General features: G+C 49.6%; 1 protein-coding gene across 2 annotated transcripts in view; it reads left to right on the forward strand.

The window, feature by feature from the left end:
- The window catches only part of LOC116943368 (cytoplasmic dynein 1 heavy chain 1-like), a 159,602-nt gene that overhangs the window by 81,964 nt on the left and 52,842 nt on the right, over positions 1–24,796 (forward strand). For both annotated transcript variants that reach the window (XM_032956208.2, XM_076067597.1), the window contains exons 51-55: positions 278–392; positions 4,569–4,730; positions 5,619–5,833; positions 19,721–19,925; positions 24,352–24,525. In XM_032956208.2, the coding sequence (XP_032812099.2) occupies positions 278–392; positions 4,569–4,730; positions 5,619–5,833; positions 19,721–19,925; positions 24,352–24,525 (871 nt within the window). The remainder of the gene's footprint in view (positions 1–277; positions 393–4,568; positions 4,731–5,618; positions 5,834–19,720; positions 19,926–24,351; positions 24,526–24,796) is intronic.

Consider the following 24,796-nt stretch of genomic DNA (forward strand, 5'->3'; position numbering starts at 1 on the left):
GCTTCTGCAAGAGAGCTACGTAGCTCAGTGGGGCCTTACCTGGTAAAATAAAAATAGTAGTAGGAGTCATCAGTAAATCATTAGGTTGGTTGTTTGGTTAGTCATTGATACCCAGTTCATTGTGTCTTATCAGAACTCTTTAGGCAGATCAGAGCAAACACGTGTCTTTTGACTTTTTAACCCGAGGCGGCCGTGTCATTGTCGTGGTCATTGCGGTCAGCGTCGCCATCATCATCATCATCGTGGCTCACATCGTTGCTGTCTCCTCATCACGCAGGATCTTCCGGCAGCCCCAGGGCCACCTGCTGCTGATCGGCGTGAGCGGCGCGGGAAAGACGACGCTGTCGCGCTTCGTGGCGTGGATGAACGGCCTCAGCGTTTACCAGATCAAGGTGAGACACTCGTCGGGTTAAGCCGGCTCACGCCTCCGAGGAGTCGAAACTAAAACTGTAAACTATTTTTTATCTTGCCAGGTGAGAAGGCCCAATGAGCTGAATTGCTCTTTTTCAGGAGCGTGGAAATATATCGCAGCGGAATGCTCTGAACGCATGTCGATTCTAACTGTGGAGGGGAAAAATGCAGGACTCAGATAAAAATCCACGCAACCACGGAGAGAGACACGCAAACTCCAAACCCACGACCTCCTGCGTACCAGGCGAGGGAGTTAACGTCTCACCATCACGACGGGCCACGGCTCTCCGCATGTCTCTGTGTCTCCTTAGCTTCATTATTATTATAAAGGGCGGTGGTGACTAGGCACATGGCCCATAATTCAGCACTCTGGAAGCGAGGGTTGGTGGCTCGAGGTGCCTTACCCTGGCCCGCCAGGAGAAGGTAGCACAGCAAATGTGGACCCCACTCGTTCCAACAGTATTAGAGAGTATTGCCCCCTCACAGATGTGGGTTTTTAGCGAGGTGCTCCAGTTTCCTCCCGCAAGTATAAATGCTCATCTATGGGACCCATAGCTATAACAGCTCAACTCCAAGCTTTGATACTTGCATTGCCATTGTGCTTTCTGCCTTTTGGCGTTCTCTGGTCTAATACTGGTGGTGAGACAAGGCCAGAATGGAGGCTGTCTCTGGTGTAGGCCAATCAGTTTCAAGGACAATGCATGTACATTTTCAAAGCATGTTTATTTGCATGTTTTACCACAAACACGTGTGGTTAATTTAGACTTGATGCTTCGCAATCGGTGTATATTTGGTGTTTGAACATCATAACACCTGTGGTATTGCCGGAAAGGGTAAAGGCTGTTCTTTTTTCATTATAAATGCTCATTAATTGGCTGACACCATACACATATACATACATAAGACCGCCAAGCTTGGGCAGTTGTTGGTGCAAAATCATTGCGTTTCTGCCTTCCCGCTCGTCTGTGGTTCTCCTCCTGGCTCTCCCTCCCTCTCTCTCGAGAGAGAGAGGGAGGGAGAGCGAGCGAACTCCGTGTGGCCGTACATTACAACTTGACACGATAATCATTATTATTTCAGTTGATCATCGATTATCTGGCTGCTTCCAACGTGATCTGGCGGTCCCGGTCCGATCCGGCGACACCGGCGACACCGCCGACACCGCTCCAAGGGTCATAACCAGTCCGGCGATCGGCACCGCGTGCGTGACAATAAAAGTAGCTGCGCTTGATTTCAGTGTCAAACACATATATACAGCACATTATACACTACGTACAACTTAAACAATGAAAATACTGCACGTGTATACATCACCCCATGATGCAGAGTCGTCGAGATTGGAGTGGTAAGTACGGTATACTCTTTGGTTTTATTCGGTAAAGTCACGTAGGTAAAATAAAACAAAATAAAAGAAAACAATTAAATCACGACGTTTCGGAAGCAACACAAGCTTCCGTCTTCAGGTGGAATAGTCAACGCAGAATATCTGTGTACAGTATAATAAATACAGTAACTTTTTAAAGTAGGATATTTATTTTCGTTTATTCCAATTTCATATAGTAAACACATGTACAGCACTAGAAAAGCGTATAACAACACCTACAAACATAACGTCATACAAGAATGTGCCAAAAATAATCTATTTTTAATTATGATTGGTGATTATCTGGCATTTTAAAAAATCTGGCTCCCGCTCCCGCCCAAAGCCGCCTGATCATTATAATTGATGATCGACTGTATTCTTATTGACAATTTTACATGGTGCTGTCTTATGCCACTGGTCATGAGTGAATGAGTAACCGACGCCAATTCTACGATTTTATAGAATGGCCAGAGAATTTAAATTTGGTACAGATTTAGTGGAGTCCTTGCCGAAAACATTTTTAATACACTGGCAACTCAAAATGTAACGTCCAAAACTGTGAACTTTTTGGGTTATGAATAGACTCCTAAACATCTTTGGATCTTGAGGTTTCCCAGGGAGCTTGACTCGAACTATGACAGACTTTCCATCGCTGAACGTTTTGGATACCAGATGTCAGAGTATAAAGTGTGCAGGACCAGTTACTCAGAATTCACAAAGCCTTGAACCTGCAGTAGGGAGTCACCTGATCCAGCGTCCAGTTAGTAAATTAAAGACGCAAATCACAGGAGTGCGACCGTGACCGTGCAACCCACACTCTGGACCCTATAGTACACCCTTAGAGACCCATAGAAATACATAGCGACTCGTAGAGACACATAGACTCGTAGAGACACAGAGATACAGAGACTAAAATACATGCATAGAGACCAATAGATATTCATAGAGACACATGCAACCCGCACTCTGGACCCTATAGTACACCCTTAGAGACCCATAGAAATACATTTGCGACTCGTAGAGACACATAGACTCGTAGAGACACACAGAGATACAGAGACTAAAATACATGCATAGAGACCAATAGATATCCATAGAGACACATGCAACCCACACTTTGGACCCTATAGTACACCCTTAGAGACCCATAGAAATACATAGCGACTCGTAGAGACACATAGACTCGTAGAGACACAGAGATACAGAGACTAAAATACATGCATAGAGACCAATAGATATTCATAGAGACACATGCAACCCACACTCTGGACCCTATAGTACACCCTTAGAGACCAATAAAAATGCATAGCGACTCATAGAGACACACAGAGATACAGAGACTAAAATACATGCATAGAGACCAATAGATATTCATAGAGACACATGCAACCCGCACTCTGGACCCTATAGTACACCCTTAGAGACCCATAGAAATACATAGCGACTCGTAGAGACACATAGACTCGTAGAGACACACAGAGATACAGAGACTAAAATACATGCATAGAGACCAATAGATATTCATAGAGACACATGCAACCCGCACTCTGGACCCTATAGTACACCCTTAGAGACCCATAGAAATACATAGCGACTCGTAGAGACACACAGAGATACAGAGACTAAAATACATGCATAGAGACCAATAGATATTATAGAGACACATGCAACCCGCACTCTGGACCCTATAGTACACCCTTAGAGACCCATAGAAATACATAGCGACTCGTAGAGACACATAGACTCGTAGAGACACAGAGATACAGAGACTAAAATACATGCATAGAGACCAATAGATATTCATAGAGACACATGCAACCCGCACTCTGGACCCTATAGTACACCCTTAGAGACCCATAGAAATACATAGCGACTCGTAGAGACACATAGACTCGTAGAGACACACAGAGATACAGAGACTAAAATACATGCATAGAGACCAATAGATATTCATAGAGACACATGCAACCCACACTCTGGACCCTATAGTACACCCTTAGAGACCCATAGAAATACATAGCGACTCATAGAGACACGTAGACTCGTAGAGACACACAGAGATACAGAGACTAAAATACATGCATAGAGACCAATAGATATTCACAGAGACACATGCAACCCACACTCTGGACCCCACAGTAAAACACTGTAGTCTGCCCTCCTTCAATGGAGGAGGAACAGACAAACGACACGAACTCTCTCCTGAAGCCCTTTCGTCGTGACTAGCAGACCTCCACTGTGGCATTTAGCTCCAGAGCGTATTGTCATTGGGGTCTGGCTTGAGCTTGAAGCTTCGTGGATAAGAAAAAAGACTTTGACAGTCACTGCGGGGTTACTTTGCGAGGGGTTCTTGGCATGCTTCCAGGATGACATCACTCCACTGCTGCGGCACCTGCCACGGTAACGTGGAATGTACACCACTGGGCTCACGGCCGCTGACTGAGACGAGCGCCGTCACCATCGCTCGTTGGGAGCGGACGGATATTTCACGGCGTGGGCTCCCGCGCTTGCACCGCCGCTGCTTCCCACCGCGCGCTTCCCGCGTCGTGCCCTCCCCGGTGTTTGGAACGACGTCCGACGTTGTTCCTCCTCCCCCCACGGCAGCTTCGTCTTCCTCGTGTGCACGAAACACAGCACCACCCCCGCCAAGACGCGTTCAGAGTGTTGAATTGTGGTGGGGGCGGCGTGGGGGTATTATCTTGACCTTTAAACATCGTGACGTCCAGCGCAACCTTTTGCCCCCCGCGTAAATCCGAATGCCCCGACGCGGCGACCCCTCCCGCCGTTCCCGCAGGTGCACCGCAAGTACACGGGCGAGGACTTCGACGAGGACCTGCGCACCGTGCTGCGCCGTGCCGGCTGCAAGAACGAGAAGATCGCCTTCATCATGGACGAGTCCAACGTGCTGGACTCGGGCTTCCTGGAGCGCATGAACACGCTGCTCGCCAACGGAGAGGTACGGCGGAGCGAGGCGCTCGCCAATTGGCCCAACGGTGGGTGGGGGGGAGGTGGGGTGGGGGGGGGGAGGCGCGGCCGGCCCACCGTGGCTGGAGAGGCGAGACGTCTTGCCGGGGAGCGTCGAGCCGGCGTTTCGGTGAGGTTCTGGGTGTGAGTCCGGAGCGGTGTTCTTCGTTGCAAGGGCCCTGCTTGGCCACTGGCGGCAACCCCCTTTAGTGTGGTCCCCCTGACATGCGGCCCCCGCCCCAGACAATGCACAAAAGTGAACGCCCCACCCCTCATCGTCGTCGCGCTGCTGTCAAACCCCAAATGGTTTCAAATCTGTAGCGGCCCTCACACACTGGCGATGTCTCATCGGGGGAAAGTGCCGCCCCTCTCCTGAACATGCAGTGAAGAACCCCATTCTGGAGTGTGGGGCGTGCGTGGTGAAGCCGGGTTCTCAATCGCCATGCTGCGACCGGTCTCAAGGGCTCGTACAAAACAGCGCAACGCGGGCGTCCGGGGGGAAATGTTCGGTGACGCACGCACGCACACACGCACACATGCGTGCGTGCGTGCGCGCATGCGTGCGTGTGCCTCTTGCGTGATTCGGCGATGGTCCCGTGGATAGGCTCGCCAGGGTCACAGGAATGAGGAATTTCCACCGCTGGCCGAGCACCACCAATGGAGACGGGCGCCATCCCATTCACCGAAATGCACTCTGTGTCACCGTGCCGCTCCGTGCCACTGCCTCTCCATGCCACCGTGCCTCTCCGTCCCACTGCCTCTCCATGCCACCGTGCCACTCCGTCCCACTGCCTCTCCGTGCCGCTCTGTCGCTCTGTGCCACCGTGCCACTCCCTGACGCACACCGCTCCGTGCCACCGTGCCGCTCCGTACACCGCAGGTGCCGGGACTGTTCGAGGGCGACGAGTACGCGGCGCTCATGACCGGCTGCAAGGAGGGTTCGCAGAAGGAGGGCCTCATGCTGGACTCGCACGAAGAGTTGTACCGCTGGTTCACCAGTCAGGTGATGCGCAACCTGCACGTGGTGTTCACCATGAACCCGTCCTCCGAGGGCCTTAAGGACCGCGCCGCCACCTCCCCCGCGCTCTTCAACAGGTGACCCCCCCCCCCACCACCGTACCCCCTTCACGAACTCCCCCCGTGTCTGCGTGTGTGCGTCGTCGTTATCACTGTCATTGTCGGCCTGTAACTTGCCCCACCGCTGGGTAAAGTCCTCCCCCGTTTTTCTCCCATCCTTTACTTCGCCTATGGGTCTCTGTGGGTCTCTGTGTTATGAGAGTCTATGGGTCTCTGCATAATGAGTATATGGGTATCTGCATAATGAGTGTATGGGTATCTGCATAATGAGTATATGGGTATCTGCATAATGAGTCTATGGGTTTCTGTGTGAGTCTGTGGGTCTCTGTGTGAATCTATGGGTCTCTGTGTGAGTCTACGGGTCTCTGTGTGAGTCTACGGGTCTCTGTGTGAGTCTACTGGTCTCTGTGTGAGTCTACGGGTATCTGTGTGAGTCTGTGGGTCTCTGTGTGAATCTATGGGTCGCTGTGTGAGTCTATGGATCTATGTGTGAGTCTACGGATCTCTGTGCAAGTCCACGGGTCTCTGTGAGTCTACGGGTCTCTGGGTGAGTCTATGGGTCTCGATGTGAGTTTACGAATCTCCGTGAGTCTATGGGTTTGTGTGTCTATGGGAGTCTATTGGTCTCTGTGAGTCTACGGGTCTATTGGTCTCTTTGTCTCTGTGTGTTTATGGGAGTCTATGGGTCTCTATGAGTCTATGGGTCTATGGGTCCCTGTGTCTCTGTGTGTCTATGGGAGTCTACGGGTCTCTGTGAGTCTACGGGTCTCTGTAAGTCTACGGGTCTATGGGTCTCTGTGTCTCTGTGTGTCTATGGGAGTCTACGGGTCTCTGTGAGTCTACGGGTCTATGGGTCTTTGTGTCTTTGTGTGTCTATGGGAGTCTATAGGTCTCTGTGTGTCTATGGGAGTCTATGGGTCTCTGTGAGTCACGGTGCTATGGGTCTCTTTGTCTCTGTGTGTATATGGGAGTCTATGGGTATCTGTGAGTCTACGGGTCTATGGGTCTCTGTGTTTCTGTGTGTCTATGGGAGTCTATGGGTGTCTGTGAGTCTACGGGTCTATGGGTCTCTGTGTCTCTGTGTGTCTATGGGAGTCTATGGGTATCTGTGTCACTGTGTGTCTATGGGAGTCTATGGGTATCTGTGTCTCTGTGTGTCTATGGGAGTCTATGGGTATCTGTGCCTCTGTGTGTCTCTGTGTGTCTATGCGTATCTGTGTCTCTGTGTGTTTCTGTGTGTCTATGGGTATCTGTGTCTCTGTGTGTCTCTGTGTGTCTATGGGTATCTGTGTCTCTGTGTGTCTATGGGTATCTGTGTGTCTGTGTGTCTATGGGTATCTGTGTATCTGTGTGTCTATGGGTATCTGTGTCTTTGTGTGTCTATGGGTATCTGGGTCTCTGTGTGTCTATGGGTATCTGTGTCTCTGTGTGTCTATGGGTATCTGTTTCTCCGTGTGGCTCTGTGTCTATGGGTATCTGTGTCTCTGTGTGTCTATGGGTATGTGTGTCTCTGTGTTTCTATGGGTATCTGTGTCTCTGTGTGTCTATGGGTATCTGTGTGTCTATGGGTATCTGTGTCTCTGTGTGTCTATGGGTATCTGTGTCTCTGTGTGTCTATGGGTATCTGTGTCTCTGTGTGGCTCTGTGTGTCTATGGGTATCTATATCTCTGTGTGTCTATGGGTATCTGTGTCTCTGTGTGTCTATGGGTATCTGTGTATCTGTGTGTCTATGGTTATCTGTGTCTCTGTGTGTCTATGGATATCTGTGTCTCTGTGTCTATGGGTATCTGTGTCTCTGTGTGTCTATGGGTATCTGTGTCTCTGTGTGTCTCTGTGTGTCTATGGGTATCTGTGTCTCTGTGTGTCTATGGGTATCTGTGTATCTGTGTGTCTATGGGTATCTGTGTCTCTGTATGTCTATGGGTATCTGTGTCTCTGTGTGGCTCTGTGTGTCTATGGGTATCTATATCTCTGTGTGTCTCTGTGTGTCTATGGGTATCTGTGTCTCTGTGTGTCTATGGGTATCTGTGTATCTCTGTGTCTATGGTTATCTGTGTCTCTGTGTGTCTATGGGTATCTGTGTCTCTGTGTCTATGGGTATCTGTGTCTCTGTGTGTATATGGGTATCTGTGTGTCTGTGTGTCTCTGTGTGTCTATGGGTATCTGTGTCTCTGTGTATCTATGGGTATCTGTGTCTCTGTGTGTCTATGGGTATCTGTGTCTCTGTGTCTATGGGTATCTGTTTCTCTGTGTGTCTATGGGTATCTGTGTCTCTGTGTGTCTCTGTGTGTCTATGGGTATCTGTGTCTCTGTGTGTCTATGGGTATCTGTGTCTCTGTGTGTCTATGGGTATCTGTGTCTCTGTGTGTCTATGGGTATCTGTGTCTCTGTGTGTGTCTGTATGTCTATGGGTATGTGTGTCTCTGTGTGCCTATGGGTATCTGTGTCTCTGTGTGTCTCTGTGTGTCTATGGGTATCTGTGTCTCTGTGTGTCTCTGTGTGTCTATGGGTATCTGTGTCTCTGTGTGTCTATGGGTATCTGTGTCTCTGTGTGTCTATGGGTATCTGTGTCTCTGTGTGTCTATGGGTATCTGTGTCTCTGTGTGTCTATGGGTATCTGTGTTTCTGTGTGTCTCTGTGTGTCTATGGGTATCTGTGTCTCTGTGTGTCCATGGGTATCTGTGTCTCTGTGTGTCTATGGGTATCTGTGTCTCTGTGTGTCTCTGTGTGTCTATGGGTATCTGTGTCTCTGTGTGTCTATGGGTATCTGTGTCTCTGTGTGTCTCTGTGTGTCTATGGGTATCTGTGTCTCTGTGTGTCTATGGGTATCTGTGTCTCTGTGTGTCTATGGATATCTGTGTATCTGTGTGTCTATGGGTATCTGTGTCTCTGTGTGTCTATGGGAGTCTGTGTCTCTGTGTGTCTATGGGTATCTGTATCTCTGTGTGTCTATGGGTATCTGTGTCTCTGTGTGTCTCTGTGTGTCTATGGGTATCTGTGTCTCTGTGTGTCTATGGGAGTCTATGGGTATCTGTGTCTCTGTGTGTCTCTGTGTGTCTATGGGAGTCTATGGGTATCTGTGTCTCTGTGTGTCTATGGGTATCTGTGTCTCTGTGTGTCTATGGGTATCTGTGTCTCTGTGTGTCTATGGGTATCTGTGTCTCTGTGTGTCTACTGGTATCTGTGTCTCTGTTTGTCTATGGGTATCTGTGTCTCTGTGTGTCTATGGGTATCTGTGTCTCTGTGTGTCTATGGGTATCTGTGTCTCTGTGTGTCTACTGGTATCTGTGTCTCTGTGTGTCTATGGGTATCTGTGTCTCTGTGTGTCTATGGGTATCTGTGTATCTGTGTGTCTCTGTGTGTCTATGGGTATCTCTGTGTCTATGGGTATCTGTGTCTCTGTGTGTCTATGGGTATCTGTGTCTCTGTGTGTCTCTGTGTGTCTATTGGTATCTGTGTCTCTGTGTGTCTCTGTGTGTCTATGGATATCTGTGTCTCTGTGTGTCTATGGGTATCTGTGTCTCTGTGTGTCTATGGGTATCTGTGTCTCTGTGTGTCTATGGGTATCTGTGTCTCTGTGTGTCTATGGGTATCTGTGTCTCTGTGTGTCTATGGGAATCTGTGTCTCTGTGTGTCTATGGGTATCTGTGTCTCTGTGTGTCTATGGGTATCTGTGTATCTGTGTGTCTATGGGTATCTGTGTCTCTGTGTGTCTATGGGTATCTGTGTCTCTGTGTGTATATGGGTATCTGTGTCTCTGTGTGTCTATGGGTATCTGTGTCTATGTGTGTCTATGGGTATCTGTGTCTCTGTGTGTCTATGGGTATCTGTGTCTCTGTGTGTCTATGGGTATCTGTGTCTCTGTGTGTCTATGGGTATCTGTGTCTCTGTGTGTCTATGGGTATCTGTGTCTCTGTGTGTCTATGGGTATCTGTGTCTCTGTGTCTATAGGTATCTGTGTCTCTGTGTGTCTACTGGTATCTGTGTCTCTGTGTGTCTATGGGTATCTGTGTCTCTGTGTGTCTATGGGTATCTGTGTATCTGTGTGTCTCTGTGTGTCTATGGGTATCTCTGTGTCTATGGGTATCTGTGTCTCTGTGTGTCTATGGGTATCTGTGTCTCTGTGTGTCTCTGTGTGTCTATTGGTATCTGTGTCTCTGTGTGTCTCTGTGTGTCTATGGATATCTGTGTCTCTGTGTGTCTATGGGTATCTGTGTCTCTGTGTGTCTATGGGTATCTGTGTCTCTGTGTGTCTATGGGTATCTGTGTCTCTGTGTGTCTATGGGTATCTGTGTCTCTGTGTGTCTATGGGAATCTGTGTCTCTGTGTGTCTATGGGTATCTGTGTCTCTGTGTGTCTATGGGTATCTGTGTATCTGTGTGTCTATGGGTATCTGTGTCTCTGTGTGTCTATGGGTATCTGTGTCTCTGTGTGTATATGGGTATCTGTGTCTCTGTGTGTCTATGGGTATCTGTGTCTATGTGTGTCTATGGGTATCTGTGTCTCTGTGTGTCTATGGGTATCTGTGTCTCTGTGTGTCTATGGGTATCTGTGTCTCTGTGTGTCTATGGGTATCTGTGTCTCTGTGTGTCTATGGGTATCTGTGTCTCTGTGTGTCTATGGGTATCTGTGTCTCTGTGTCTATAGGTATCTGTGTCTCTGTGTGTCTATGGGTATCTGTGTCTCTGTGTGTCTATGGGTATCTGTGTCTCTGTGTGTCTATGGGTATCTGTGTCTCTGTGTGTCTCTGTGTGTCTATGGGTATCTGTGTCTCTGTGTGTCTATGGGTATCTGTGTGTCTATGGGTATCTGTGACTCTGTGTGTCTATGGGTATCTGTGTATCTGTGTATCTGTGTCTCTGTGTGTCTCTGTGTGTCTATGGGTATCTGTGTCTCTGTGTGTCTCTGTGTGTCTATGGGTATCTGTGTCTCTGTGTGTCTATGGGTATCTGTGTCTCTGTGTGTCTATGGGTATCTGTGTCTCTGTGTGTCTATGGGTATCTGTGTCTCTGTGTGTGTCTGTGTGTCTATGGGTATCTGTGTCTCTGTGTGCCTATGGGTATCTGTGTCTCTGTGTGTCTCTGTGTGTCTATGGGTATCTGTGTCTCTGTGTGTCTATGGGTATCTGTGTCTCTGTGTGTCTATGGATATCTGTGTCTCTGTGTGTCTATGGGTATCTGTGTCTCTGTGTGTCTATGGGAGTCTATGGGTATCTGTGTCTCTGTGTGTCTATGGGAGTCTATGGGTATCTGTGTCTCTGTGTGTCTCTGTGTGTCTCTGTGTGTCTATGGGTATCTGTGTCTCTGTGTGTCTATGGGTATCTGTGTCTCTGTGTGTCTATGGGTATCTGTGTCTCTGTGTGTCTATTGGTATCTGTGTCTCTGTGTGTCTATGGGTGTCTGTGTCTCTGTGTGTCTATGGGTATCTGTGTATCTGTGTGTCTCTGTGTGTCTATGGGTATCTGTGTGTCTATGGGTATCTGTGTGTCTATGGGCATCTGTGTCTCTGTGTGTCTATGGGTATCTGTGTCTCTGTGTGTCTATGGGTATCTGTGTCTCTGTGTGTCTATGGGTATCTGTGTCTCTGTGTGTCTCTTTGTGTCTATGGGTATCTGTGTCTCTGTGTGTCTATGGGTATCTGTGTATCTGTGTGTCTATGGGTATCTGTGTCTCTGTGTGTCTATGGGTATCTGTGTCTCTGTGTGTCTATGGGTATCTGTGTCTCTGTGTGACTATGGGTATCTGTGTCTCTTTGTGTCTCTGTGTGTCTATGGGTATCTGTGTCTCTGTGTGTCCATGGGTATCTGTCTCTGTGTGTCTATGGGTATCTGTGTCTCTGTGTGTCTATGGGTATCTGTGTCTCTGTGTGTCTCTGTGTGTCTATGGGTATCTGTGTCTCTGTGTGTCTATGGGTATCTGTGTCTCTGTGTGTCTCTGTGTGTCTATGGGTATCTGTGTATCTGTGTGTCTATGGGTATCTGTGTCTCTGTGTATCTATGGGAGTCTGTGTCTCTGTGTGTCTATGGGTATCTGTGTCTCTGTGTGTCTATGGGTATCTGTGTCTCTGTGTGTCTCTGTGTGTCTATGGGTATCTGTGTCTCTGTGTGTCTATGGGAGTCTATGGGTATCTGTGTCTCTGTGTGTCTCTGTGTGTCTATGGGAGTCTATGGGTATCTGTGTCTCTGTGTGTCTATGGGTATCTGTGTCTCTGTGTGTCTATGGGTATCTGTGTCTCTGTGTGTCTATGGGTATCTGTGTCTCTGTGTGTCTACTGGTATCTGTGTCTCTGTGTGTCTATGGGTATCTGTGTCTCTGTGTGTCTATGGGTATCTGTGTCTCTGTGTGTCTATAGGTATCTGTGTCTCTGTGTGTCTACTGGTATCTGTGTCTCTGTGTGTCTATGGGTATCTATGTCTCTGTGTGTCTATGGGTATCTGTGTATCTGTGTGTCTCTGTGTGTCTATGGGTATCTGTGTGTCTATGGGTATCTCTGTGTCTATGGGTATCTGTGTCTCTGTGTGTCTATGGGTATCTGTGTCTCTGTGTGTCTCTGTGTGTCTATGGGTATCTGTGTCTCTGTGTGTCTCTGTGTGTCTATGGGTATCTGTGTCTCTGTGTGTCTATGGGTATCTGTGTCTCTGTGTGTCTATGGGTATCTGTGTCTCTGTGTGTCTATGGGTATCTGTGTCTCTGTGTGTCTATGGGTATCTGTGTCTCTGTGTGTCTATGGGTATCTGTGTCTCTGTGTGTCTATGGGTATCTGTGTCTCTGTGTGTCTATGGGTATCTGTGTATCTGTGTGTCTATGGGTATCTGGGCTCGCCTTCCCATCAACCGGAGGCGAGGAATGGTGGTCGTGGTTACTTATGCCCCCACCGAAGATGAACATCCGTGGAGGGATGCAGGCAAAGCCGATGAGTCAGATGCCTTCTATGACCTCCTGTCACAGGTGCTGGCTAAAGTGGCCCCTCGGGATAGAGTCATCATGTTGGGTGACTTCAATGCCCGAGTTGGTCATGATACTGGCACCTGGTCTGGAGTGATTGGAGGGCATGGGCCAGATCAGCTCAATAACAACGGTAGGAGGCTGCTAGATTTTTGTGCAGCCCATGAGCTTGTAATTACCAACACGCTGTTCCGGCATCGGCGCATCCACACAACATCATGGATGCATGCCGGGTCCAAGCAAGAACATCTGCTGGACTACATAGTGATGGACCAGCGAATGCGAGCCCATGTCCTTGACACCAGGACCTACCGTGGAGCTGATCTGCCCTCTGACCATCGACTAGTCATCTGTAAGATGCGCCTGCCATTCTTCCACTCCGGTGGTGGGTGTACACCCAGGACCGCATTCAAACCTAAAGTGGCCTGGTCTCAGTTATCTGATGAAAGTTGCAAGCGAGAATTTCATCATCGCTTGCGGCTGGGATTGGCATCGTCCCCGACTCCTCCTGATGTCGAGGGTAAATGGGCGAGGTTTAGGACTGTGACTCATGCAGCCGCAATGGCTGCTTTGGGTACGCGGTCCAGACCTCCCCAGACACCCTGGATGACAGAGGAGTTGTTCACGATGGTTGAGAAAAAGCGACAGGCCCACTGTCATCGGCTACAGAATCCCACGTCAGAGAATGAGGAGGCTTACCGCAGCCTTCGCTCGGAGGTTCGGAGAGCCGTGAGGCGCTGCAAGGATGGGTGGTGGTCGCGGGTTGCTGAGGAGATGGAGTCTGCCTCAGTGGCCCGTGATCACAAATCTCTATTTAACTCCATCAAAAAAGTAACCTGCAGCGCCACACCTATTACCATCATTAGGGGAAAAAACGGTGATCCAATTTCCGACCCCCAGGAACAGGTTCGCAGATTTGCTGAGCATTTCTGTGAGGTCCTGGGGGAGGGAAAATCCCTCAGCCAGGAAAACATCGTGGCACAAAGTGAGGATGACCCTGCTGAGGCTGCGGTGCCTCAAATATTGGATGAAGTCACCCCCTGTGAGTGGCTGGCTGAGGTGCCATCTGCTGAGGAAGTATTGAAGGCGATCCGGAGTCTGAGACCAGGAAATGCAGCGGGCAGAGATGATCTCCCAAGCGAAATGCTGAGGGAGGGTGGCGTTTGTGCACAGACTGCCCTATATGACATCATAACAACAGTCTGGACCACTGGACGGGTTCCGCAGGATTGGAAGGATGCCCTGGTGGTCCCCCTTTTTAAGAAGGGGGACCGCACAGACTGTAACAACTACAGGGGCATCTCACTCCTCAGTGTGCCGGGAAAGGTCCTGGCAAGGATTATTCAGCATCGCCTTGCCAGGCACGCTGAGGAGAGGCTTGCGGAGCCCCAATGTGGTTTCAGGAAAGGGCGGTCCTGCACAGATGCCATATTTTCTGTCCGTCTGCTACAGCAGAGGTGTAGGGAATTCCAACAAGACCTACATCTCTGCTTTATTGACCTGGTCAAGGCCTATGATACCATCAGTAGGCCTGGGCTCTGGGTCGTTCTTCGTGCTTTTGGAGTACCTGACCCTCTGCTCACGATCATTAAGGACCTTCATGATGGTGAGCGGGCCCGGGTAAAACTACGTGGCCGGGAGTCAGAGCCATTCCCTGTACACCTTGGGGTGCGACAGGGATGTCCTCTGGCTCCCACATTATTTAACATCTATTTTGACCACGTAGTTCGTGAAGCCTTCAATAGCTGTACCGGGGGAATCTCCATATGGTACAGATATAATGGGAGGCTAATCGATGCCCGGTTGCGGTCAAGGGATGGCTCCCTATTGCTCAACCACGTTATGTATGCTGATGACTTGGTAATAGCTGCTCAGTCAGAGGAGGAGTTGGAGACGCTGCTGCTGAGACTGGAGCGTGCCACTAAGAGGTGGGGCCTTACCATCAGCCCCACCAAAACTAAGCACCTGCCTGGGTATTTTGTACCATCGGACACTCCACCCCCACAACTCCCAATCGGTGATGGGGCAGTTGTGGAGAGAGTGGAGAGTTTCCCATACCTGGGCAGTGTGCTTATGACTGGCTCCAGTTTAACAGCAGAGGTCTCACTCCGAATCAGTCGAGCGGCAATATCTTTTCATCGGTTGCGTAACGCTGTGTGGAAGCTACCTGGTCTGTCGCTCCGCACTAAGCTTCAGGTCTTCTCGGCCACGGTCATTCCCTCCCTTCTCTACGCTTGCGAAACGTGGACCCCCCTAATGGAACATCTTTGCCGGTTAGAAACATTTAGGCTGGCCTGCCTACGATTCATCCTGGGTTTAACCAGACTGGATTGTGTGAGGAGCTCACAAATCCTTGAAAGATCTGGGCAGGGTCCCATCGGTGAGCTCCTCCGGCAGGCAAGGCTGCGATGGCTGGGTCATGTAGCCCGCATGCCCAGCCACCGCATGCCGAAACAGCTTTTGTTTGGCCGGATTGAGGGGGCTAAGCGGGCGCGGCACGGGCTAGAGAAGAGATGGAGTGATGTGGTACAGGAGGACGTGGAGCTGAGTGGACTTGCCGATGACTGGTACCAGCGGTGTCAAGATCGGCCTCTGTGGAGGAGGCTCGTGAAGGATGCTACTGGGCAGTTGGAGGCAGTCGCCCTCCAACAACAACGGAGGGCGGAGGAGCGACGCTCACAACAGCGAGCGGAGCGCCGGGTGGCTAAAGCACAGCAGGTTGGCACAGTAGGGGGCACAGGTGGTGCATCAGCCAGTCATCTCAGTCAGTCGACCCGTGGCACCTGGGTCTGCCCCGTGACCTCCTGCCAGCGGGCGTTCGACACTTCACGTGGCCTCAGGGTGCACATAGCCTGGCACAAGCGTCGTGGTGATGTCACCGCCACTTAGTGGCGAATGGCGGTTGTTGTTGTTGTTGTATCTGTGTCTCTGTGTGTCTATGGGTATCTGTGTCTCTGTGTGTCTATGGGTATCTGTGTCTCTGTGTGTCTATGGGTATCTGTGTCTCTGTGTGTCTATGGGTATCTGTGTCTCTGTGTGTCTATGGGTATCTGTGTCTCTGTGTGTCTATGGGTATCTGTGTCTCTGTGTGTCTATGGGTATCTGTGTCTCTGTGTGTCTATGGGTATCTGTGTCTCTGTGTGTCTATGGGTATCTGTGTCTCTGTGTCTATGGGTATCTGTGTCTCTGTGTCTATGGGTATCTGTGTCTCTGTGTGTCTATGGGTATCTGTGTCTCTGTGTGTCTATGGGTATCTGTGTCTCTGTGTGTCTATGGGTATCTGTGTCTCTGTGTGTCTCTGTGTGTCTATGGGTATCTGTGTCTCTGTGTGTCTATGGGTATCTGTGTGTCTATGGGTATCTGTGACTCTGTGTGTCTATGGGTATCTGTGTATCTGTGTATCTGTGTCTCTGTGTGTCTCTGTGTGTCTATGGGTATCTGTGTCTCTGTGTGTCTCTGTGTGTCTATGGGTATCTGTGTCTCTGTGTGTCTATGGGTATCTGTGTCTCTGTGTGTCTCTGTGTGTCTATGGGTATCTGTGTCTCTGTGTGTCTATGGGTATCTGTGTGTCTATGGGTATCTGTGACTCTGTGTGTCTATGGGTATCTGTGTATCTGTGTATCTGTGTCTCTGTGTGTCTCTGTGTGTCTATGGGTATCTGTGTCTCTGTGTCTCTGTGTGTCTATGGGTATCTGTGTCTCTGTGTGTCTATGGGTATCTGTGTCTCTGTGTGTCTATGGGTATCTGTGTGTATATGGGTATCTGTGTCTCTGTGTGTCTATGGGTATCTGTGTGTCTATGGGTATCTGTGTCTCTGTGTGTCTATGGGTATCTGTGTCTCTGTGTGTCTATGGGTATCTGTGTGTCTATGGGTATCTGTGACTCTGTGTGTCTATGGGTATCTGTGTCTCTGTGTGTCTATGGGTATCTGTGTGTCTATGGGTATCTGTGACTCTGTGTGTCTATGGGTATCTGTGTATCTGTGTATCTGTGTCTCTGTCTGTCTCTGTGTGTCTATGGGTATCTCTGTCTCTGTGTGTCTCTGTGTGTCTATGGGTATCTGTGTCTCTGTGTGTCTATGGGTATCTGTGTCTCTGTGTGTCTCTGTGTGTCTATGGGTATCTGTGTCTCTGTGTGTCTATGGGTATCTGTGTGTCTATGGGTATCTGTGACTCTGTGTGTCTATGGGTATCTGTGTATCTGTGTATCTGTGACTCTGTGTGTCTCTGTGTGTCTCTGTGTGTCTATGGGTATCTGTGTCTCTGTGTGTCTCTGTGTGTCTATGGGTATCTGTGTCTCTGTGTGTCTATGGGTATCTGTGTCTCTGTGTGTCTATGGGTATCTGTGTGTCTATGGGTATCTGTGTCTCTGTGTGTCTATGGGTATCTGTGTGTCTATGGGTATCTGTGTCTCTGTGTGTCTATGGGTATCTGTGTCTCTGTGTGTCTCTGTGTGTCTATGGGTATCTGTGTCTCTGTGTGTCTATGGGTATCTGTGTCTCTGTGTGTCTATGGGTATCTGTGTGTCTATGGGTATCTGTGTCTCTGTGTGTCTATGGGTATCTGTGTGTCTATGGGTATCTGTGTCTCTGTGTGTCTATGGGTATCTGTGTCTCTGTGTGTCTATGGGTATCTGTGTGTCTATGGGTATCTGTGTGTCTCTGTGTGTCTCTGTGTGTCTATGGGTATCTGTGTGTCTATGGGTATCTGTGTCTCTGTGTGTCTATGGGTATCTGTGTGTCTATGCGTATCTGTGTCTCTGTGTGTCTATGGGTATCTGTGTCTCTGTGTGTCTATGGGTATCTGTGTCTCTGTGTGTCTATGGGTATCTGTGTCTCTGTGTGTCTCTGTGTGTCTATGGGTATCTGTGTGTCTATGGGTATCTGTGTCTCTGTGTGTCTCTGTGTGTCTATGGGTATCTGTGTGTCTCTGCGTGTGTCTCTGTGTGTCTATGGGTATCTGTGTCTCTGTGTGTCTATGGGTATCTGTGTCTCTGTGTGTCTATGGGTATCTGTGTCTCTGTGTGTCTATGGGTATCTGTGTCTCTGTGTGTCTCTGTGTGTCTATGGGTATCTGTGTGTCTATGGGTATCTGTGTCTCTGTGTGTCTCTGTGTGTCTATGGGTATCTGTGTGTCTATGGGTATCTGTGTCTCTGTGTGTCTCTGTGTGTCTATGGGTATCTGTGTCTCTGTGTGTCTATGGGTATCTGTGTCTCTGTGTGTCTATGGGTATCTGTGTCTCTGTGTGTCTATGGGTATCTGTGTCTCTGTGTTTCTATGGGTATCTGTGTCTCTGTGTGTCTATGGGTATCTGTGTCTCTGTGTGTCTATGGGTATCTGTGTCTCTGTGTGTCTATGGGTATCTGTGTCTCTGTGTGTCTATGGGTATCTGTGTCTCTGTGTGTCTATGGGTATCTGTGACTCTGTGTGTCTATGGGTATCTGTGTCTCTGTGTGTCTATGGGTATCTGTGTGTCTATGGGTATCTGTGTCTCTGTGTGTCTATGGGTATCTGTGTCTCTGTGTGTCTATGGGTATCTGTGTGTCTATGGGTATCTGTGTGTCTCTGTGTGTCTCTGTGTGTCTATGGGTATCTGTGTGTCTATGGGTATCTGTGTCTCTGTGTGTCTATGGGTATCTGTGTCTCTGTGTGTCTATGGGTATCTGTGTGTCTATGCGTATCTGTGTCTCTGTGTGTCTATGGGTATCTGTGTCTCTGTGTGTCTATGGGTATCTGTGTCTCTGTGTGTCTATGGGTATCTGTGTCTCTGTGTGTCTATGGGTATCTGTGTCTCTGTGTGTCTATGGGTATCTGTGTCTCTGTGTGTCTATGGGTATCTGTGTCTCTGTGTGTCTATGGGTATCTGTGTCTCTGTGTGTCTATGGGTATCTGTGTCTCTGTGTGTCTATGGGTATCTGTGACTCTGTGTGTCTGGGTATCTGTGACTCTGTGTGTCTATGGGAGTCTATGGGTATCTGTGTGTCTGGGTATCTGTGACTCTGTGTGTCTATGGGTATCTGTGTCTCTGTGTGTATCTGTGTGTCTATGGGTATCTGTGTCTCTGTGTGTCTATGGGTATCTGTGTGTCTATGGGTATCTGTGTCTCTGTGTGTCTATGGGTATCTGTGTCTCTGTGTGTCTATGGGTATCTGTGTCTCTGTGTGTCTATGGGTATCTGTGTCTCTGTGTGTCTATGGGTATCTGTGTCTCTGTGTGTCTCTGTGTGTCTATGGGTATCTGTGTGTCTATGGGTATCTGTGTATCTGTGTGTCTATGGGTATCTGTGTCTCTGTGTGTCTATGGGAGTCTATGGGTATCTGTGTATCTGTGTGTCTGTGTCTCTGTGTGTCTCTGTGTGTATCTGTGTGTCTATGGGAGTCTATGGGTATCTGTGTCTCTGTGTGTCTATGGGTATCTGTGTCTCTGTGTGTCTCTGTGTGTCTATGGGTATCTGTGTCTCTGTGTGTCTCTGTGTGTCTATGGGTATCTGTGTCTCTGTGTGTCTCTGTGTATCTGTGTCTCTGTGTGTCTCTGTGTGTCTATGGGTATCTGTGTCTCTGTGTGTCTATGGGAGTCTATGGGTATCTGTGTCTGTGTGTATGGGTATCTGTGTCTGTGTGTCTATGGGTATCTGTGTCTCTGTGTATCTTTGGGTATCTGTGTCTCTGTGTGTCTATGCGTATCTGTGTCTCTGTGTGTCTATGGGTATCTGTGTCTCTGTGTGTCTATGGGTATCTGTGTATATGTGTGTCTATGGGTATCTGTGTCTCTGTGTGTCTATGGGTATCTGTGTCTCTGTGTGTCTATGGGTATCTGTGTGTCTATGGGTATCTGTGTCTCTGTGTGTCTATGGGAGTCTATGGGTATCTGCGTTGTCAGCTCTCTCATCCCGTAACGTCCCACCGGTGGGCCGTGTGGCGTGACACCGCGCCACCTTTGTCTCTCCCTCCCCCCGCTGCAGGTGCGTGCTCAACTGGTTCGGGGACTGGTCGACGGAGGCGCTCTACCAGGTGGGCAAGGAGTTCACGGGGAAGATGGACCTGGAGAAGCCGAGCTACATCGCCCCAGACTCGGTGCCGGCCGCGTACGACCGCCTGCCTCAGCCGCCCTCGCACCGCGAGGCCATCGTCAACGCCTGCGTCTTCGTGCACCTCACCCTGCACCAGGTGCGGTGTAGAGTGGTGTAGAGTGGAGTGGTGTGGAGTGGTGTAGTGTAGAGTGGTGTGGTGTAGAGTGGTGTGGTGTAGAGTGGTGTGGTGTGGAGTGGTGTGGTGTGGAGTGGTGTGGTGTGGAGTAGTGTGGTGTAGAGTGGTGTGGTGTAGAGTGGTGTGGTGTAGAGTGGTGTGGTGTAGAGTGGTGTGGTGTGGAGTGGTGTGGTGTAGAGTGGTGTGGTGTAGAGTGGTGTGGTGTAGAGTGGTGTAGTGTAGAGTGGTGTGGTGTAGAGTGGTATGGTGTAGAGTGGTGTGGTGTAGAGTGGTGTGGTGTAGAGTGGTGTGGTGTAGAGTGGTGTGGTGTAGAGTGGTATGGTGTAGAGTGGTGTGGTGTAGAGTGGTGTGGTGTAGAGTGGTGTGGTGTAGAGTGGTGTGGTGTAGAGTGGTGTGGTGTAGAGTGGTGTGGTGTAGAGTGGTGTGGTGTAGAGTGGTGTGGTGTAGAGTGGTGTGGTGTGGAGTGGTGTGGTGTAGAGTGGTGTGGTGTAGAGTGGTGTGGTGTAGAGTGGTGTAGTGTAGAGTGGTGTGGTGTAGAGTGGTATGGTGTAGAGTGGTGTGGTGTAGAGTGGTGTGGTGTAGAGTGGTGTGGTGTAGAGTGGTGTGGTGTAGAGTGGTATGGTGTAGAGTGGTGTGGTGTAGAGTGGTGTGGTGTAGAGTGGTGTGGTGTAGAGTGGTGTGGTGTAGAGTGGTGTAGTGTAGAGTGGTGTGGTGTAGAGTGGTATGGTGTAGAGTGGTGTGGTGTAGAGTGGTGTGGTGTAGAGTGGTGTGGTGTAGAGTGGTGTGGTGTAGAGTGGTATGGTGTAGAGTGGTGTGGTGTAGAGTGGTGTGGTGTAGAGTGGTGTGGTGTAGAGTGGTGTAGTGTAGAGTGGTGTGGTGTAGAGTGGTATGGTGTATAGTGGTGTGGTGTAGAGTGGAGTGGTGTAGAGTGGTGTGGTGTAGAGTGGTATGGTGTAGAGTGGTGTGGAGTGGTGTGGTGTGGAGTAGTGTGGTATAGAGTGGTGTGGTGTAGAGTGGTATGGTGTAGAGTGGGTGGTGTAGAGTGGTATGGTGTAGAGTGGTGTGGTGTAGAGTGGTGTGGTGTAGAGTGGTGTGGTGTAGAGTGGTGTAGTGTAGAGTGGTGTGGTGTAGAGTGGTGTGGTGTGGAGTGGTGTGGTGTAGAGTGGTGTGGTGTAGAGTGGTGTGGGGTGGAGTGGTGTAGTGTAGAGTGGTGTGGTGTAGAGTCGTGTGGTGTAGAGTGGTGTGGTGTAGAGTGGTATGGTGTAGAGTGGTGTAGTGTAGAGTGGTGTAGTGTAGAGTGGTATGGTGTACAGTGGGGTGGTGTAGAGTGGTGTGGTGTAGAGTAGTGTGGTGTAGAGTGGTGTGGTGTAGAGTGGTGTGGTGTATAGTGGTGTGGTGTAGAGTGGTGTGGTGTAGAGTGGTGTGGTGTATAGTGGTGTGGTGTGGAGTGGTGTAGTGTAGAGTGGTGTGGTGTAGAGTGGTGTGGTGTAGAGTGGTATGGTGTAGAGTGGTGTGGTGTAGAGTGGTGTGGTGTAGAGTGGTGTGGTGTATAGTGGTGTGGTGTGGAGTGGTGTAGTGTAGAGTGGTGTGGAGTGGTGTAGTGTAGAGTGGTATGGTGTAGAGTGGTGTGGTGTAGAGTGGTGTGGTGTGGAGTGGTATGGTGTGGAGTGGAGTGGTGCGGTATAGAGTTGAGTGGTGTAGAATGGTGTGGAGTTGAGTGGTGTAGAGTGGTGTGGAGTTGAGTGGTGTGGAGTGGTGCGGTGTAGAGTTGAGTGGTGCAGTGTAGAGTGGTGTGGAGTGGAGTGGTGTAGAGTGGTGTGGAGTGGAGTGGTGTAGAGTGGAGTGGTGTAGAGTGGAGTGGTGTAGAGTGGTATGGTGTAGAGTGGTGTAGAGTGGAGTGGTGTAGAGTGGTGTAGAGTGGAGTGGTGTAGAGTGGTGTGGAGTGGAGTGGTGTAGAGTGGTGTAGAGTGGTGTGGTGTAGAGTGGTGTGGTGTAGAGTGGTGTAGAGTGGAGTGGTGTAGAGTGGAGTGGAGTGGTGTAGAGTGGTGTGGTGTAGAGTGGTGTGGAGTGGAGTGGTGTAGAGTGGAGTGGTGTAGAGTGGTGTGGTGTAGAGTGGTGTGGAGTGGAGTGGTATAGAGTGGAGTGGTATAGAGTGGAGTGGTATAGAGTGGAGTGGTGTGGTGTGGAGTGGTGTAGAGTGGAGTGGTGTAGAGTGGAGTGGTGTAGAGTTGAGTGGTGTGGAGTGGTGTAGAGTGGAGTGGTGTAGAGTGGAGTGGTGTGGTGTGGAGTGGTATAGAGTGGAGTGGTGTAGAGTTGAGTGGTGTAGAGTGGAGTGGTGTAGAGTGGAGTGGTGTGGTGTGGAGTGGTATAGAGTGGAGTGGTGTGGTGTAGAGTGGAGTGGAGTGGTATAGAGTGGAGTGGTGTAGAGTTGAGTGGTGTAGAGTGGAGTGGTGTAGAGTGGAGTGGTGTGGTGTGGAGTGGTATAGAGTGGAGTGGTGTGGTGTAGAGTGGAGTGGAGTGGTATAGAGTGGAGTGGTGTAGAGTGGAGTGGTGTGGTGTGGAGTGGTATAGAGTGGAGTGGTGTGGTGTAGAGTGGAGTGGAGTGGTGTAGAGTGGTGTGGAGTTGAGTGGTGTAGAGTTGAGTTGAGTGGTATAGAGTGGTGTGGAGTTGAGTGGTGTAGAGTTGAGTTGAGTGGTATAGAGTGGAGTGGTGTAGAGTGGAGTGGTGCAGAGCAGCGGTGGTGTCGAGGTTCTCGTGGGGCCCTGCGTGCGTCGCCCCTCCTTGTCCACCACTCAGCAGTCCATACTTCGCCTGTCTGTCCCTCTGTCCATTCGTCTGTCTGCTGTTTCTCTCCTTCATCTCTCTACCTGACCATCTGTCTGTGTCTATGTCTATGTGTCTATGTCTATGTGTCTATGTCTATGTGTCTATGTCTATATGTCTATGTGTCTATGTCTATGTGTCTATGTCTATATGTCTATGTGTCTATGTCTATGTGTCTATGTCTATATGTCTATGTGTCTATGTCTATATGTCTATGTCTATGTGTCGATGTCTATGTATCAATGTCTATGTGTCTATGTCTATGTCTATGTGTCTATGTCTATGTATCTATGTCTATGTATCTATATCTACGTGTCTATGTATCTATGTCTATGTGTCTATGTCTATGTATCTATGTCTATGTATCTATGTCTATGTATATATGTCTATGTCTATGTATCTATGTCTATGTGTCTATGTCTATGCGTCTATGTCTATGTATCTATGTCTATGTGTCTATATATCTATGTCTATGTGTCTATGTCTATGTGTCTATGTCTATGTGTCTATGTATCTATGTCTATGTGTCTATGTCTCTATGTCTATGTGTCTATGTCTATGTGTCTATGTCTATGTGTCTATGTCTATGTGTCTATGTCTATGTATCTATGGCTGTATCTATGTCTATGTGTCTATGTCTATGTGTCTATGTCTATGTGTCTATGTATCCGTCTAGATGGACGTTTGCCCATCTGTGGGACTATTTGTCCATCCATCTACACGTTTATCCAACTGTCTATGCATTCCTCTGTTCAGCTGTCGAGTCATCTGCCCTAATGTTTGCTGCCCGTCTGGTGTTATTCCATTTGTCCATCCTTTTATTCATTCATCTGTCTCTCAGTCCATTGAAATGGCCTTCCTCCCATCTGTACGTTCAGGTGTGCATCGGCTCGTCCATTCATCCGTGCGTGGCTCTCTGTCAATTTGTCTGTCTGCTTGTCCATCCATTCATCTGTCCATCTCTCAGTATTTTGGTCCATCAGTCTCCTTCATCTATCTGTCAGTACATTCACCTCTCCGTTCATTGAGTTGTCCATCTGTCCTCATCGTCTGTCGGTCCGTGCATTCATCCATTCATCCCTCTGTCTTTCGAAACATCTGCCCACGCTTGAACTATTTTTATTGTACCGGGGAAGACCCACTGAGCTCTTTAGCTTTTTATCAGAAGTGCCCTGGCCACAAATGATAGCTCAACAAAGTGGCTTTGCACGTGAAATTTGTTGCAGTAGCCAAATACTCTAAACGCGTGATTGTTGATTCTAAATGTGGAGGGATAAACCGAAGGACCCAGAGAAAAATCCACGCGACCACGGGGAGAGAGAGAGAGACACGCAAACTCCAAACACACAGCAGGCGTTAGAGTCAGGATCGAATCCACGACCTCCTGTATATCTGGTGAAGTAGTTAACATCTCCTAGGCACCGCGGCCCCATTGGCCCAGCCAAGTCCCCTCTGCTTAGCGGTGTGCGTCAGTGTTTGGTGTTACCGCCGCTTGTTTAGCCAGGGAAGCCTGACCGAGTCTCGCGAGTCGCCTTTTGATGACGGTGCGGGGCCCTGACGCAGGCGAACACGAGGCTGGCCAAGCGCGGGGGCCGCACGGTGGCGATCACACCCCGCCACTACCTCGACTTCATCGGCCACTACGCGGAGCTGTTCGGGGAGAAGCGCAGCGAGCTGGAGGAGCAGCAGATGCACCTCAACGTGGGCCTCCGCAAGATCAAGGAGACCGTGGACCAGGTGCCCGTACCGGCTCATCCACACGCCGTGCCGCGCACCCACACGTACTCACCCCGTCCCGCTCACCCACACGTTCACCCCGTCCCACTCACCCACACGCTCACCCCGTCGCACTCACCCACACGCTCACCCCGTCCTGCTCACCCACACGCTCACCCCGTCCCACTCACCCACACGCCGTCCCACTCACCCACACGCTGTCCCACTCACCCACACGCCGTCCCACTCACCCACACGCTCACCCCGTCCTGCTCACCCACACGCTCACCCC

The sequence above is a fragment of the Petromyzon marinus genome, chromosome 17 (genome assembly GCF_048934315.1).
Source record: "Petromyzon marinus isolate PM22_M1 ecotype Great Lakes invasive population chromosome 17, UKy_Petmar_22M1.pri1.0, whole genome shotgun sequence".
In the NCBI taxonomy this organism is placed as follows: domain Eukaryota; kingdom Metazoa; phylum Chordata; class Hyperoartia; order Petromyzontiformes; family Petromyzontidae; genus Petromyzon; species Petromyzon marinus.